Raw genomic sequence first — 18,025 nt, forward strand, 5'->3', positions numbered from 1 at the left:
CTTCAATTTCTGACCCACAGAATCTGTAAAATGATGTTTCTTGTTTTATGCTAAGTTTTGGGGCAATGTGTTATGCAGAAATGGAAAATTCATATAATGGCTTATGGTTTGAAAAAGCTCATTGACAAATGAAGCATAATCATGTTAAGATAGTTCTCTTCCCAAGCGGCCCCAAATGAGCATATCTTGAATACCTGATGTAACAACTTTTGAAATCAACCCTCAGAGTATGGATCTTATTCTTTGAAATGTTGCTCAATGGTTCCAATTCAGCATTTAAAAGTATCTGTCATTTACAGTTAAGTCTGGTGGTGAATAAGTAAATATTTTCATATGGACCAAGCTTAAGGATTGCTTCTAAAATGAAAGGCTTAATTTTCAGGGACTAGCTTGAAAGATTGTACTAATTTGGATACATAATTTTTAATATTCTTCCTTCCCTCCAAAATGACATCACTACTTTATAGTCATATCTCATTGGATGGATAAATTAAGCCAGACTTTTGAAAACCACAATATACATTAGGAAATTAGTATTCTTTGTGATATTTACATTAAACATTTTCTTTGAAATTAGGTTGGAGAAATACCACTAGATGCCACTGTTGTCATTTTTTTAAGGTTATAAAACAGGATGAAAGAACAGTTCAGAGTAACAAAATCAATTTTTGTGTCATAATGAACACTAGAAGAGAAACTGTTGGATTATGTCCAATAAAGACCCAAGACCATGTTTTCACTACACAGAACTTTATTGTGAAAGTAAATTAAACATACAAACACACAGTATGGCTAATAGTGGCAAAAGCAATCTGGTAGGTTAAGGCAAGTTTTAATGGAGATGAATTTAAAAAAGATGATGCAATGGTGTAACTTTGTTTAAATATAGGTTTTGAAAAAATATCAGATTGCATCAATAACTTAATAAAAGTAGTTTTCAAAGCTTGCACTATTGGAGAAAAGGGGCTCATGATCTTAATGCCAGCATTAAGACAGACGAAAGCAGCACAATGCTAAATGACAGGAAAAATTCAGTATTTACAGAACAATGGCAACATGAACACTTAATAGATTTGATCATAGTTACTGGTGGACTAAAAGCAATAGAGAAAAATGTACCATCATCATCATGGTTACTAAAAAAAAATTTAAGTGCAGAAGTCAAAAACCAAGGAGCTCTGTGATAAAGTAACCTTAAAACACCACTGTAAGGACCACTTAAAAGGCGATTCCCTCAGGGGAAATTAGGGCACTGAGTGTGTAAACATGTGAGCTGTATAACACCAAATAACAACCAAATTCATTCATAGTACTTAGTTACACAAGATCAGCATGGTCTTTTATGATGTATTATTGTTTATAACAATTTAAACACACTCCTTACCATGCATGACTTCAAATATATAACAAACATTTTTATTCTGAGATACTGGATATGTTTATGAATTATAAGACCTATGTACAATGAAAGTCATACCTCCCTCATCAATCAAGTATATATGTGTTTTAAATGCAATGACCTTATTCGGAATTCAGTTCATTTTCTGAACTGACCATGTCAGTTTTTCAAATTCTTTAAAATAATGCCATTCTATCATGATAAAATACATTTTTGCAAAAAAATTCAGAAATGTAGTAACATTTAATGAATGTGACCATGAAAAATATTTGTAAGGAGGTGCCAAATGACTTAGCACTTTTTTCCAGTCTTGTATTAAAAACAAAACAAAAAAACAAAAACAAGTTGCATTCAATTTGACAGTGAGCCTATTTAAAAAATATTCCCATACTAATTCATCTCAAAAGGTTCTATTAATAGTCCTTTTGGAAAATACCATATATATATAACCTGTGAATTTTCCCCCCATAATAATTAATGGAAGAAAATGTATCCTCTGCACAGATGAACATTTTCTCTCTAACACTAATCTTTTATCACCCAGCATTGTTTTTACAAAAGCATGCATTATAAAATACACATAAAAGCAGCTATCTTAAACATGATTTTAATACAATATTACCTTTGTAGCTGATTCATCACTGTCTCCAGTTTAATATGCTGTTACATACATGAAGAAGTTCCAGTATCCCTTTTCTGATTGACTTAAAAAAAAAACAAAATCCCTGAATAAAACAGAAGCCAGCCTGCGACTTCTTTAGGCATTTCAGTAGAATATTATCATTAAGGAGAATATCTCCACACAAACTTATGATTATAGAACAGAATCTGAAATAGATCTGGGGAAGATTAGAGTCAATGCCAATTAAAAATTTTTATATTTAAGAAGGAAAGGAGCTGATTATCAACATTTAAAAGGATACTGCAACTTTAACTGTAAACTTTGTTAGAAGGCTGTGGCAGACAGCTCTATGCTACTAGGGTTTTAGCTTGTAAATAATGCAAACACATCAGCAGTTTTAAAATGCCATAGACAATAAAAACACAAAATAAAATGGGGGAAACAAAACAAAAAAACAAGAATGCCTAGCTAAAATGCAGCTGTATAACCAACATATCTAAAATCACACAAAAAAGGGAAAAAAATTAGAGTAACTGATTAGGGATAAAACCCTCTGATAAAAATTTAAATTTATTGACTTGTTTTTAAATGACATGAACTCTTAAATTAAAATGGAGGACAAATAAGAGCTTTACAAGTAGATAGTTTCAACTCACTAAAATAATGCCAACAAGGTAAGTTTGCATAGAAAAAATGTAAATTCATTACTGGCTACATGCATACAAAATTAGAAATGCAGGTATTATAATCATAGTGCAAAACCATGGCAGTTTGTGATGTCTTGTTACTGCCTAAGGTTGAGAGATAGGCTGTATGTAGTACCTCCAGTTATCACAGTTTCTGGTCTTTTAATCAATTATTTCTGTCGACTAGAAACAATGTACGTGGAAAGATTTGGGGAGCACATCTGCTGTGCTACTAATTAACGAAGTTTGAAGTCATCACCACCCAAAGTGGAACCAGGACTAGGGTCTTGTTGTCTTCTTGCCTGCAATGACAAAAATCATAGTTTGGGGTCAAAATATGTTTGAAAATCCAAGCGCTAGATAAATAAGACAGTAGCACATAAGAAAAGTTTGCAACTAAAATGTTTTCAGCCAATATCTCTCCACATCTAAGAGGAAAAAGAACAATTTAAATTATGTATGAAATATTTGGCTAAAGTTTCCTTAAAAACCAAGAATAAAAATCTCGTTATATTTAAAAGAACATTATTGAAATACTAGAGGCCTGGTGCACGAAATTCATGCATGGGTAGGGTCCCTAGGCCTGGCCTGCGATCAGGGCCAATTGGGGCCTTCCGGCTGCCAGCTGGGGCACTCCTTCCCTGGCTGCAGGCTGAGGCCTTCCTCTTTTCCACGCCGCCCCCTGATGGTCAGTCAGCACACATCATAGCGAGCAATCGAACTCCTGGTTTCCTGGTCGAACTCCCAAGGGGACACTTTGTATATTAGCCTTTTATATATATAGATGTACCATGTATATAAAAAAACAACAAATCTACATTTACTGTTTTGGGACTAAAGGGTTTAACTTATAACATAGTTGCTATTATTTACCCATTTTACAGAGAAAGAAAAATGGTTGAAAATGTAATAAATTTAATCTCTTATTGAATTCCTTCTCTGCCACCTGAACTTGAACTAAAAATCTCCACCTCAAGAAATAAAATCCAGAATTACTATGGATAAAATAGTCTTTCAAAAGCAAAAATAGAAATGTAAAATTAGAGTTCTTGGTGCACTTGTATACCCAGAAGTATCTTTACAACAACATTTAACAACTAAGATGCTTGACAATTATAAACACTGAGGATTTTAAGTTTTACTTTATAATAAAGATTTCCTAGTTAAACTATTTATGGCAAGTTATAGAGAACATTTAACAACTAACATACTGTGTATGACACTCTGATAATATAACCTAGCGCCCATTTGGTCCACACGCAGTATTTCAGTCTATTTCAGGAATTCCACTGCACGCTTCCTCATAAGCTTTCTTTAGTGACTACTAATGTCAGTCAAACATAAACATTAGTTGGTAAACAGAACTTGGCGCCTTCAACAACAGTTTTCCTATGTTAGATAAGGGCAACTCACTTTACCAATTGTTTAAGCAAAAAACCTCGAGGTCACCCATAATATCTCTCTCTCTGACACCCAACAGCAAATTATGACAGCTCTACCTTTAAGTATATACTTAAACAAAATCTACACCAATAAAAGAGAAATATGTAAGTTGACTGTCCCTTGGCAATGTCCACCAGCCAATCAGGAGTGAGTATGCAAATCAACCCGACAAAGCTGGCAGGCGGCTGGGTGCGGTGCGGAAAAGCCTGTGCTCCATCCAGAGCGAAGGTGGTGCTGGCAGTCAGGGGAAGGATCTATTTTTTTTTAAAATATATTTTATTGATTTTTTAGAGAGGAAGGGAGAGTGATAGAGTTAGAAACATCAATGAGAGAGAAACATCGATCAGCTGCCTCCTGCACACCTCCTACTGGGGATGTGCCCGTAAGCAAGGTACATGCCCTTGACCGGAATGGAACCTGGGACCTTTCAGTCCGCAGGCCGATGCTCCATCCACTGAGCCAAACCGGTTAGGGCAGGAAGGTCTATTCTTGCACGAATCTTTCTCATTATCTTTACCATTCTTACCCTAATCCAAGTGACCATCTTTTTCAATCTGGATCTTGTTTTTAACCCCCTATGTTACATACCAACAACTGGGATTAACTGCAATTATCCATGCAATCTTTAGCTAAACGGAATCATGTATCAATATCTCAACTGAATCTCCACTGTCAGTTTTTAGAAACAAATTTAACCAAAAGTCAAAATATTTCAATTCTTAATATCAAAAACCGTGATTAGAGCATTCTTGACATTCAAAGAATCATCTCAACAAGTCACACTTGTACTGTAAGATCAAGTTTAATCAGAAGTTCCAGCTAAGTCATTTCTCAAGCGAGTTGTTATTTAGACAGACACAATACTGCCTTATTCACTTTAAAAAAATCAAATAAAATCCAACACTAACTTTTATTGTCTTTCCTATAAATTTTTACATTTCTCTAGCAGACTTTATTTTTATCTTCACCTGAGAATATGTTTACTGATTTGAGGGAGGAAGAGAGGAGAGAGGGAGGGAGAAGGGAGGGAGAGAAACATCGCTAGGTTGTCTCCCAAACATGCCCTAGACATGGGATCAAACCCTGCAACCTGGGTATGTGCCCTGACCAGAATAGGACCAGTAACCTTTTGGTGCATGGGACAACGCTCAACCAACTGAGCCACACTGGCCAGGGTAGACTTTATTGTTTTTATTAGCAGATTGCACTCTAAATTTTAGGGCATTCCTTTCAATGAACTAATCAGGTTAAAGTTATGCTGCATGGTTATAAACTAATACAGCTATGGAATATATATGGTCAGGAAAAACAATTTATGTTCCATATAGAATCAATGCTAAATGTAGTAGTATAAGGACAGATGAACTCTGCAAAATCAGAGATGATTATATGAGTATCTGGTTTCAGTCAATGAAGGGTAGAAAGAGGCCGAGCAATGAAGAAACACAGAGAAAGGTCAATCCTAATTATATATTTAGAAATCACTACAAACCTACCAATACTTTGTGAAAAGCCCATTTCAGCTTTTGTCTTGAGATAAGAGTAATTTTCAAATTATTTTAATAATAAAGGGATGAGCCCTAGTCGGTTTGGCTCAGTGGATAGAGCATCAGCCTGTGGACGGAAGGGTCCCAGATTCGACTCCGGTCAAGAAAACATGCCCAGGTTGCAGGCTCGAGCATGCAGGAGGTAGCCAATCAATGATTCTCTCTCATCATTGGTGTTTCTCTATCCCTCCCTCTCCCTTTCTCTCTAAAATCAACAAAAATATGAGAGTTAGAAACATCGATGAGAGAGAAACATCAATCAGCTGCCTCCTGCACATCTCCTACTGGAGATATGCCCGCAACCCAGGTACATGCCCTTGACCGGAATCGAACCTGGGACCTTTCAGTCCACAGGCCGACGCTCTATCCACTGAGCCAAACTGGTTTCGGCAGAAAAGAATTATTTTAAAAAATAATAATAAAGGGATGACTTCAAAGGAGTACAAAGAATCAGTAGCAGCAGCAGCTGGAGTTCTTCCCTGGTCATGGCTATGCAGAGGTTACCATAGTTTTGTTTATATTTTTCTATTTATTTGTGTTTTTAGTTTCTATTTACATTGTTAAGAAGGAATGAGATAGATATAAGTCATATGAAGGAGGGTCAATAGGAAAATTAAAAGAGAAGTCTGATAAAGTATGAATGAGAGCAGAAGAGGGAAGAATGAGAGCTGGAAGACTGGGAGGAAATTTAATGCTAGAAGAGAAGATGTATGGGCTGCCACAGAAGGAGACAAATACAAAAACAGATTAAGGTTCAGTGAAATAGCTTCCACAGGACAAATTCAACAAATGTCTGAGCTGTCTTAAGAAGCAATGCTTTCTACTATGGCAGTTTGCTAATGGAGGCTGAATGCTTTAGAAGGAATTCTTTTGTGGTTAATAAGCCTGACTAGATGATGGCAAAGAAACTCTCTAAACTGGATTATTTTAAAAGCATAATAAAGTTTATAATTTCTAGTTTTTTTCTCCTTAGTCAATATATAGGGACTCTTGATTCTAATTTTTCATTAAGTTTACCAGAATAGGGTTTTTTAAAAAATATATTTTTATTGATTTTTTACAGAGAGGAAGGGAGAGAGAGAGTTAGAAACATCATGAGAAGCATCGATCAGCTGCCTCCTGCACACCCCCCCACTGGGGAGGTGCCCGCAACCAAGGTACATGTCCTTGACCGGAATTGAACCTGGAACCCTTCAGTCCGCAGGCTGACACTCTATCCACTAAGCCAAACCGGTTAGATCAGTGGTTCTCAACCTTCCTAATGCCCCGACCCTTTAATACAGTTCCTCATGTTGTAGTGACCCCCAACCATAAAATTATTTTCGTTGCTACTTCGTAACTGTAATTTTGCTACTGTTATGAATCATAATGTAAATATCTGATATGCAGGATGTATTTTCATTGTTACAAATTGAACATAATTAAAGCATAGTGATTAATCACAAAAACAATATGTAATTATATAGGAAAAGAAATTTTTTTATATATAATTTCCGATGGTCTTAGGCGACCCCTGTGAAAGGGTCGTTCGACCCCCAAAAGGGTCGCAACCCACAGGTTAGTGACCCACAGGTTGAGAACCGCTGGGTTAGGGCAATTTTCATTCTTTTATTATTAAGGTCATCAAATCAGTGAACACTCTTCATGAGAAAATGCCCTAATAGTTAAAAATAGCTAAACAGGGGACTTTTCCCCCCTCTCCACATGGGACTCTGTGCTTGTTTCTCAATAAATTTCCACCTTTGCTATAAAAAAAATTTAAAAAGTCAAACATTGTTGGGGGTGTGCAGTATAGGAGCAGCCGATTAATGATTCTCATCACTGATGTCTGTCCGTCTGTCTGTCTCTCTCCCCCTCTTCCTTCCTCTCTGAAATCAATAAAAATGTATAAATATTTGAACTATAAAGTGATATTTCAAAATAAGATAGTGAAAAGAATCCACATTTCTGGGCTTGGATAGGGATGGCTCTACCGCCTTAGCTATGTGATCTTAGACTAGCTTCTCATCCTCTCTCAGCCTCAGTTCTGCAAAATGGAGACATACTTTATAAGAGCATTTAAGAATCAAGGGTAAAGCAAATATTGTAGTGTATCCAGCTGTGTCATCATTTCTCATGTGTGGCACATACTTAGCACCCATGCTGCTGTTATTAGAACAAAGCTGCTCATCACTTCTTAATTTATCTATATGAACTTCTCAAAAGTTAAAAAAATATCTGAATCCTACGGTTAAGGGTAACTTTACAAACTAAAACAAGATTAAAACAAAATAAATTTTAAAAAAGTCTACATTTCCTACATCAGACAGCAAACTGAGTCACTCTCTCAGTGCGGGAGAAGACAGATTTAGTATCCTCTTCCTCATTAATCCTTTTCTGATTCTCATTCTTAGTCCCAGTTCATAGTTCATATTCCCAGTTTACTCTCATCTAATGCCTTTAGCCAACACACACTTCAGGAAGGCCCAGTATAGACAGATTCTTATGTTTTGTTTTTTTTAAAATATATTTTATTGATTTTTTACAGAGAGGAAGGGAGAGAAATAGAGAGTTAGAAACATCAACGAGAGAGAAGCATCGATCAGCTGCCTCCTGCACATCTCCTACTGGGGATGTGCCCACAACCCAGGTACATGCCCTTGACCGGAATCGAACCTGGGACCTTTCAGTCCACAAGCCGATGCTCTATCCACTGAGCCAAACCTGTTTTGGCAGATTCTTATGTTAATTGGTCCTTCCTTACCCAAATATGAGTGTTGGTAGAGTTAAGTGATTTGAAAACTGAAGTCTGTGGGAATTTAAAATGAATAAGGTTGGGAGTTTTTTTTTCTTGGGCCACACAGAATAGAAGGCTCCAAAAACATACAAAACACAAATACAAAAAAACCACATAAAGACTTTTGACTGTTTTTAACTTCCAAATAGTTTCCACATAAAATTCTTCTATGATTTGCTGAATTGCATTAAAACTGCCAAAAGCTGGATAAGCAATATTATTTACCCATTCTGACATTAAAGATAACTTATTTGTTAATGCTTTATAACTTAACCAATGATACCAGTTTCTAGATACTAGGGAAAATCTCATTCAGCACTATCACTTCGCAGCTGAATTAAGAACAAAGAGTGCCATATTAAGTTTTAGGTTAAGAGACCAATCAAGTGAAAGCTGTTGCTAGTTACAGAGTGTGTACAAGCTGCTATCGAACTGATGACAGAGGTATATTTTTCATTTACCTATGACCATAGCATGTAGCCTGTCCCTTATTAACCTCAATATCCCTCAACAAAAGCCAAAAGTAAGGTATTTAAATTATAGTTACAGAGATATGTAACCTGAAGAGAACTGTCATAGGTAGCATGTCAACATTTTCAAATCATTGGAGAAAAGGCACTGGGCTACTTCTATGTGGCAACAGGCAAATAATAATGGTTCCACCCACGAATTACCCCATCTCACCAGGCATCAGGACCACCCACTGGAACCAGGAAGAAATGGGCAGGCGCATTTCATAGAATAAATGTCTGTGATTATTTTAATTATTTACTTTAAAAACACACACACACACACACACACACACACACACACACACACATATATATTTGTACTGATTTCAGAGAGTAAGGGAGAGGGAGAGAAAGATAGAAACATCAATGATGAGACAGAAATATTGATTGGCTGCTTCCTGCACGCCCCCTACTGGGGATCAAGCTCAAAACCCAGGCATGTGCCCTTGACTGGAATCGAACCTGGGACCCTTCAGATGCTCTATTCCAGGGGTGGGCAAACTTTTTGACTCGAGGGTCACAATGGGTTCTTAAACTGGACCGGAGGGCCGGAACAAAAGCATGGATGGAGTGTTTGTGTGAACTAATATAAATTCAAAGTAAACATCATTACATAAAAGGGTATGGTCTTTTTTTTTTTTTTTTTTTAGTTTTATTCATTTCAAACGGGCTGGATCCGGCCCGCGGGCCGTAGTTTGCCTACGGCTGCTCTATTCACTGAACCAAACGATCCAGAGCTATTTTTTCTTTTTAAAAGTCTACATTTTTTTAAAAAAAATATATTTTATTGATTTTTTACAGAGAGGAAGGGAGAGAGATAGAGAGTCAGAAACATCGATGAGAGAGAAACATCGATCAGCTGCCTCCTGCACATCCCCCACTGGGGATATGCCCGCAACCCAGGTACATGCCCTTGACCGGAATTGAACCTGGGACCTTTCAGTCCACAGGCCGACGCTCTATCCACTGAGCCAAACCGGCTTCGGCGAAAGTCTACATTTTTTTAAAGTCTACAGAACAGTGCACAAATCATAAATATGTACCTTGGTGAGTTTTCACTAAGTGAACACACCCATGTAACCAGCATCAAGAAATAAAACATTACCAAAATTTGGGAAGTTCCCCTTATACGTTCTCCCCAAGGTAACTGCTATCTTTATCTCCAAAGAATCAAGAAAAGTGCAAAATCTTTTATTGTTAAAGAAATATACAAACAGCCCAGCCAATGTGGCTCAATGGATTGAGCATAGTCTCATGCACCAGGAGGTCACTTGTTTGATTCCCAGTCAGGGCACATGCCAGGGTTGCAGGCTCAATCCCCTGTAGGGGGTGTGCAGGAGGCAGCTGATCTCTTTCTCATTGATGTTTCTACCTTTCTCTCTCTCTCCTTTCCTCTCTAAAAATCAAGAAACAAAAAAATATTTAAAAATGCACAAACAACCCTGGCTAGTGTGTCTCAGTTGGTTGGGCGTTATCCCATGGATCAGAAGGTTACTGGTTCAATTTGAGGTTGGGGCCCATGCCCAGGTTGCAGGCTCAATCCCCAGTGGGGAGTGTACAGGAGATGGCTGATCCATGTTTCACTCTCACATTGATGTTTCATTCCCTCTCACTCTCTCTCTCTAAATATTAATTTTAAAAAATACACAAATCAAAAAACAAACAAAACAGAATCTAAAGTAGCTTGGCAAAATAGTATCTGAAGTGAGGATATGCCTGCCTTTATTGAGAGTCTAGGTACGGTGTGAATCAAGGTGCACAGAATGAGATGAAGAAACTAGCTTGCACTGAGCCCCAATATAAGTGTTAGATACTGAGCAACCCAGGAGGAAAGGTGTTAGCCCTGTTTTACAGATGAGGCTCAAGAAAAAAGGCAGCTTTCCCAATGTCATATGGTAACCAGTAATGGGGTTAGGATTTAAAACCAGGGAAATCTATTACAAACCTCTTGTTCATTCTTCGATATCAAAGACTCTCAAGTTACATGCTGCCAACTATTGGGTTCCCTGAAAATACCCCACCGACTCTAGAGGGAGACCAGGATAATCTCTACCCCTGACTCACTGAACAGTGTTCCTGTATCTATTTTATCTATTGGCATTCTGTATAAAATTTCAACTGGAGAAAGGATTTCACATTTTTTAAAGCAACCTATATGCCAAAGACTATAGACAGCAAGTTATAAAGTCTTCAATTTTCACCATTCTGTATTAATATTAAAAACAAATTTTATTTCTTTTCTAAATAGGTAATATACACATGATATAAAATTCAAAAGGTACAAAAAATAAGTAGTGAAAAGTAATCATCCTCCTGTGTGGCCCCTAGATACCTGATTCCCTCTGTAATTTCCAGTTTCTTACTGTATCCTTATTAGAGAGGCTATGGACATTCAAACAAATATGTGTATGTATTCCTTTTAAAAATACCCACAGGGTAATAAGATATTATTATACACAGTGTTCTGTTCTTTTTGCATATCATTTTACTATATACCAAAGATTTAACAGTACTTGGACACGGTTACTAAATAGTGTTTATTCATTTCACTATGGTTTTTCAATTGCCAAATTAATGATAATTTGTCATTACCTCTAAAAAAGAAGAAAATATCAGACTACTAAAATACCCTTTTACAGAAAAATCAGAAAAAGAAAATGCTAAATACTACCATGGATGATGCATTAAAACTTTCTAAATTTTACAAATGGTAAAATAGAAACATGTCCAATGAATTTTTTAAACTGATTTCAGGTTAAAAGATTGGCGAAAATCAAACCCATTGAGCTATTAACCACGTGGGGTTTTGCTTCCTGCTGTTAGAGACCTCAACCTTACACATATAATAAATGCTCATGAGCACAATTACAAGTTTAGCATACCAGGGCCAGAGGTCACAGAGTTATCCAAGCAGGGGTGGGACATTCCTAAGCCTCTGTGCTGCCAGGATCTCATGCTTCCAAGGACTATCTACTACTGGGTTACTACCACCCACGAATTACCATTGCTCCTTGGACCCCGTCTCACCAGGCATCAGGACCACCCACTGGAACCATTATTATTCTCTTCTGTCTCAGCCTTTTCTTTTCCAGGTAAAATGATTTCTAAACTCTCCTGGCAGATTTTATTTTTTAACTTAATCATCTTTATGGGTGATGTGGAAATTCATTTCCCAGTGCTAGCCTGTACTTGTGGAGACCTTTTGGTTAGGAAACTGATTTAAGCCTTCTTTCTTCCTTCTATTAACCAACTATTTAAAAGAAAGTCAATTAATTTTTCTCAGTTTCTTCAACTGTAATAAGAATGTTAAGCTGCTGAAACCGGTTTGGCTCAGTGGATAGAGCGTTGGCCTGCGGACTGAAAGGTCCCGGGTTCGATTCCGGTCAAGGGCATGTACCTGGGTTGTGGGCATATCCCCAGTGGGAGATGTGCAGGAGGCAGCTGATCGATGTTTCTCTCTCATCGATGTTTCTAACTCTCTGTCTCTCTCCCTTCCTCTCTGTAAAAAATCAGTGAAATATATTTAAAAAAAAAAAAAGTTAAGCTGAATGTAAGAAAACAAATTGTTTTAAAATAAAATTGTGATAAAAAATATCAAAACTGAAACAAGAGAGAACCAAGATGGCGGCATAGGTTAACGCCGGAGATTGCTGCCTTGAACAACCAATTCAAGGGTACACCTAAAAGACAGAACGGACATCATCCAGAACCACAGGAAGGCTGGCTGAGTGGAAATTCTACAACTAGGAGGAAAGAGAATATCATACCCAGACTCAGAGGAGGCGCAATGCTGAAGTGAAATACTGAGGTGCGGAGTGGGCGCGAGCGGGCTGGCGGCGGAGGGCGTGGTTGTTGTTTTCAATCGGGAGGGAGTTTCAGACTCTGAGCTCCAGATCTGGGCGAGTCTCTAGGGACCCAGACTCAAACGGGAGAAGTGGGACTGTCTGGCTTCGGTCGGACTCGAAGGCAGCTTTCTCTCCGAGGTTTGCAGTGGTTGCTGGGACTCTGTGAGGCAGAGCCCCTAGGGATGGAACTGAGAGCAGCCATAACTGCTCGCTCCGCCCACCCTGTTTGATCCAGTGTGACCGGCCCCGCCCAAGCCCTGCACAGAGCCATTTGCCGGATAGCCTCAGGCAAAGGCTAGATTAGCACCTCCCAGAGGACAGAAGTTTTCCCACTGCAGACACAGCTGACTCTCACAGCCAGTTGGCCTGGAGGTCAAATCCCCCCATTATTAACTACAACAATCAAGGCTTAACTACAAGACTGCGCACAAAGACCACTAGGGGGTGCACCAAGAAAGCATAAAAAAAATTGCAGAGACAAAGAAACAGGACAAAATTGTCAATAGAAGATATAGAGTTCAGAACCACACTTTTAAGGTCTCTCAAGAACTGTCTAGAAGCTGCCGATAAACTTAATGAGATCTACAAGAAATCTAATGAGACCCTCGATGTTATGATAAAGAACCAACTAGAAATTAAGCATACACTGACAAATAAAAAATACTATACAGACTCCCAACAGCAGACCAGAGGAGCGCAAGAATCAAGGCAAAGATTTGAAATGCGAAGAAGCAAAAATCACCCAACCAGAAAAGCAAAATGAAAAAAGAATCCGAAAATACAAAGATAGTGTAAGGAGCCTCTGGGACAGCTTCAAGCGTACCAACATCAGAATTATAGGGGTGCCAGAAGATGAGAGAGACCAAGATATTGAAAACCTATTTGAAGAAATAATGACAGAAAACTTCCCCTACAGGTGAAAGAAATAGACTTACAGGTCCAGGAAGCGCAGAGAACCCCAAACAAAAGGAATTCAAAGAGGACCACACCAAGACACATCATAATTAAAATGCCAAGAGCAAAAGACAAAGAGAAAATCCTAAAAGCAGCAAGAGAAAGTAACTCAGTTACCTACAAGGGAGTACCCATACGACTGTCAGCTGATTTCTCAACAGAAACCATGCAGGCCAGAAGGAAGTGGCAAGAAATATTCAAAGTGATGAATACCAAGGACCTACAACCAAGATTACTTTATCCAGCAAAGCTATCATTCAGAACTGAAGGTCAGATAAAGAGCTTCACAGATAAGGAAAAGCTAAAGGAGTTCATCACCACCAAACCAGTATTATATGAAATGCTGAAAGGTATCCTTTAAGAAGAGGAAGAAGAAGAAAAAGGTAAAGATACAAATTATGAACAATAAGCATGCATCTATCAACAAGTGAATCTAAGAATCAAGTGAACAAATAATCTGGTGCCAAAACCGGTTTGGCTCAGTGGATAGAGCGACGGCCTGCGGACTGAAAGGTCCCAGTTTCGATTCCGGTCAAGGGCATGTACCTGGGTTGCGGGCACATCCCCAGTAGGAGATGTGCAGGAGGCGACTGATCGATGTTTCTCTCTCATCGATGTTTCTAACTCTCTATCTCTCTCCCTTCCTCTCTGTAAAAAATCAATAAAATATATAAAAACAAAAAAAACAAAAAAAAACAAATAATCTGGTGATCATAATAGAATCAGGGACATAGAAAGGGAATGGACTGACTATTCTTGGGGGGGAAAGGGGTGTGGAAGATGCGGGAAGAGACTGGACAAAAATCGTGCACCTATGGATGAGGACAGTGGGTGGGGAGTGAGGGCGGATGGTGGGGCGGGAACTGGGAGGAGGGGAGTTATGGGGGGGAAAAAGAGGAACAAATGTAATAATCTGAACAATAAAGATTTAATTTAAAAAAACAAAAAACAAAACTGAAACAAACAACAGAAAAGAAACTTTGTTCCATTATATCAGGGGTCCTCAAACTTTTTAAACAGGGGCCAGTTCACTGTCCCTCAGACCGCTGGAGGGGCCAGACTATAGTTTTTAAAAAATCTATGAACAAATTCCTATGCACACTGCACATATCTTATTTTAAAATAAAAAAAACAAAACGGGAACAAATACAATATTTGTATTTACATGTGGCCCACGGGCCATAGTTTGAGGACCCCTGCATTATATGATATTAAGGCCTCTTACAGTACTTTAATTATGGGAAGAAAACATTTTTAATGTTCTCCTTTTAGGAAAAAGGAGGTAAACTGCAAGAAAACAAATTGACATAAGGAATTTGTTATGGATTTTTTTTTTAAGGGAAGCAAAAGCACAAATTGGTAGTTACAAATAGTTACAGAATAATCACAGAGATATAAATAAGAACATAGAGAGTATACTAGTATAGTCAGTAATATTATAACTAGAGGCCCAGTGCAGATTTGTGCACTGGGGGGTAGGGGTGAGGGGCGGTGGGGAGGGCACCCCTCAGCCCGGCCTGTGCCTTCTCGCAATCCAGGACCCCTCAGGGGATGTCCGCCTGTCAAGGGGATGATGGGGCCTAAGCCGGCAGTCAGACATCCCTCTTGCAATCCGGGGCTCTTGCAGTCTAGGACCTCTTGCTCCTTTGCTGCCTGCCTGCAGCAGAGGCAGGAGAGGCTCCTGCCACCGCAGCTGCGCTCACCAGCTGGTAGCCCAGCTTCTGGCTGAGCAGCGCTCCCCCCTGTGGGAGTGTACTGACCACCAGGGGGCAGCTCCTGCGTTGAGCATCTGCTCCCTGGTTGTCAGTGCGTGTCATAGAGACCGGTAGTTCCGCTTTCAGTCAATTTGCATATTAGACTTTCATTATATAGGATTATGTATGGGGCAAGTTGGGTTTTTGAAATATTGGGGGATCACTTTGTACAGTATATGATTGTTTAACCACTGTGCTGTACACCTGAAACTAATACAGAGTAATATTGAAGGTAAACTGTAATTCTAAAAAAATGTATATACGTAAATAATAAAAAGGGAAGCAAAATATACATATGCAAAGTGCCAAAAGACATACATACACCAAACTCCCTTAAGTAACTGGCAGTGCAAGCTCAGGAGTCTGATTCCTGCCCAATTTTCTCGAGAGTTCTCTACAAGAACTGATGTTTTAAATTATTGCCATAAAGACCTACAAGATCTTAAATCATTGATGAAAATATAGTAATTTTTTTCTGTGCTCTACGTCATAATGCAAGGAAAGTGCCTGATACACTTTAGAGAACTAAAAGGATGTTCTTATTAGCCATATAATTCAATTAACTGGAACCATCACTGGGTAGAGCTTTTAGTGTGAAAGTACTTTAGATCTATTATTTATTGTAGGCATACACATACCAAGCACCATACTAAGTGCTTTACAAACATTTTCCTATTTAATTCTCACAATAATTTCTATGAGAAATCTCTTAAGAGAGATTGGCAAATGATGGAGCAGGAGTCTCAAGTAGGTCTGACTGTGAAGCCCATGCTTTCAAATCACTGACAAGAAACCAACTGGAAACTATCCGCACAATAAATTATTTGGTACTCCCATCAACAAACTATATTTTTATTTAAACAAATATAAACACACACATATAAACTAACACATCAAAATGTTTTTCTTCAAGTAAAATTGTTTATAAGAATAATCAAACTCGGTTTGATAACTCTAGCTCGGTTTCTCAGTGGCTAGAGTGTTACCCCAAAGACCAAAGGGTCGAGGGTTCAATCCCCTGTTCAATCCCCAGCCCTGGTCAGGGCAATGTCTCTCTCTCACATGGATGTTTCTCTCTCTTTTTCTCTTCCCCTACCCCTCTCTAGAAAAAGGGTACTTTGAAATATTAAATTTTTCTCTATAAAGAGAATACAAAAAAATGACCAAAAATTATACTGCTACAAAATCAACACAAATATTCACAGACAAATTAAATATAATATTGCAAAGAGTTTTAATAATGTTCTAAAAATATGTTTTCTATGATAAAAGGTATTTTAAAACAAAGAATCTGAAAAATAATTAAGAAAAAATAGGTAGCCCTGACCGGTTTGACTTAGTGGATAGAGCGTCGGCCTGTGGACTGAAGGGTTCCAGGTTCGATTCCCATCAAGGGCATGTACCTTGGTTGCGGGCACATCCCCAGTAGGGGGCGTGCAGGAGGCAGCTGATTGATGTTTCTAACTCTCTATTCCGCTCCCTTCGTTTCTGTAAAATATCAATAAAATATATATAAAAAAAGAAAAAATAGGTAAAATATTTGGATTGATGAATTAAGAGAAAATACACATATGGTAAATGCTTTTTATAAAAACCACTAAGTGAAGAATTCATGTACAACCTTAAAATTAAGGCAAAGTTTCTTTATACCAATTACATTTAATAAGGACAAAATCATGGAGTATAACTATTGAAAATGAAAGCCAAAACTAAATTTAAATTATTTTAAAACATTATGCACAAACGTCACAAATAGAGCCTCAGAGTTTGGGGGGAAGTACTAACCAGATACTGCCAGCAGCTGTGAAACTCTCACCTCCATTTCCTCCCGATGAGACCTGTCTCTATCTTCAAATTCACGTGTCCTTCTCCGAGCCTCTTCAGAGGCGTGTCGTGCTAACGCATCCTCCTGCTATCAGAAGAATACAAGAAATAGATATTTTAATTTATAATAAAAACTCAAAACTGGAGGGTGCTTTACTTGTGGAAGGAAAAAACAGTAGAATATTCCTTAAAACATCAAAACCATAAAAAATTAATGTAAAAGTTACTTTAAAAAGAAAACTCAGGCCGAAACCGGTTTGGCTCAGTGGATAGAGCGTCTGCCTGTGGACTGAAAGGTCCCAGGTTCGATTCCGGTCAAGGGCATGTACCTGGGTTGCGGGCACATCCCCAGTGGGAGATGTGCAGGAGGCAGCTGATCGATGTTTCTCTCTCATCGATGTTTCTAACTCTCTATCTCTCTCACTTCCTCTCTGTAAAAAATCAATAAAATATATTAAAAAAAAAAGAAAAGAAAACTCAGTATTTTCATGTTTTATACCACACTTTGGAAATAACTAAAAATGCTCTTCCCTTTTCTTTCCCTACCTCACCCTATTCATCAAAATAAAATCATGATCAAGTCAATATTTAAACCATAGATGTACAAGAAAAAAGTTGGGTATATACATCTATAATTGGGATAAGACAGGCCAATCCCTCCAA

The 18,025-nt window shown here is 38.1% G+C and overlaps 1 protein-coding gene across 7 annotated transcripts in view; it reads right to left on the reverse strand.

Annotated features, from left to right (window-relative positions):
* Window positions 1–733: 733 nt before the first annotated feature.
* The window catches only part of CBFB (core-binding factor subunit beta), a 56,983-nt gene continuing 39,691 nt past the window's right edge, over window positions 734–18,025 (reverse strand). For 4 of the 7 annotated variants that reach the window (XM_059667828.1, XM_059667829.1, XM_059667827.1 and 1 more), the window contains 2 exons: window positions 17,355–17,450; window positions 734–3,009 (listed from right to left, as the gene is read on the reverse strand). In XM_059667828.1, coding sequence (XP_059523811.1) covers window positions 2,944–3,009; window positions 17,355–17,450 — 162 coding nt within the window. In that variant the 3' untranslated portion in view covers window positions 734–2,943. Of the gene's footprint in view, window positions 3,010–17,323; window positions 17,451–18,025 lie in introns of all 7 variants that reach the window. The other 3 variants (XM_059667830.1, XM_059667832.1, XM_059667826.1) reach the window with 1 other exon arrangement.

Source organism: Myotis daubentonii, chromosome 15 (genome assembly GCF_963259705.1).
Source record: "Myotis daubentonii chromosome 15, mMyoDau2.1, whole genome shotgun sequence".
Taxonomy (NCBI): domain Eukaryota; kingdom Metazoa; phylum Chordata; class Mammalia; order Chiroptera; family Vespertilionidae; genus Myotis; species Myotis daubentonii.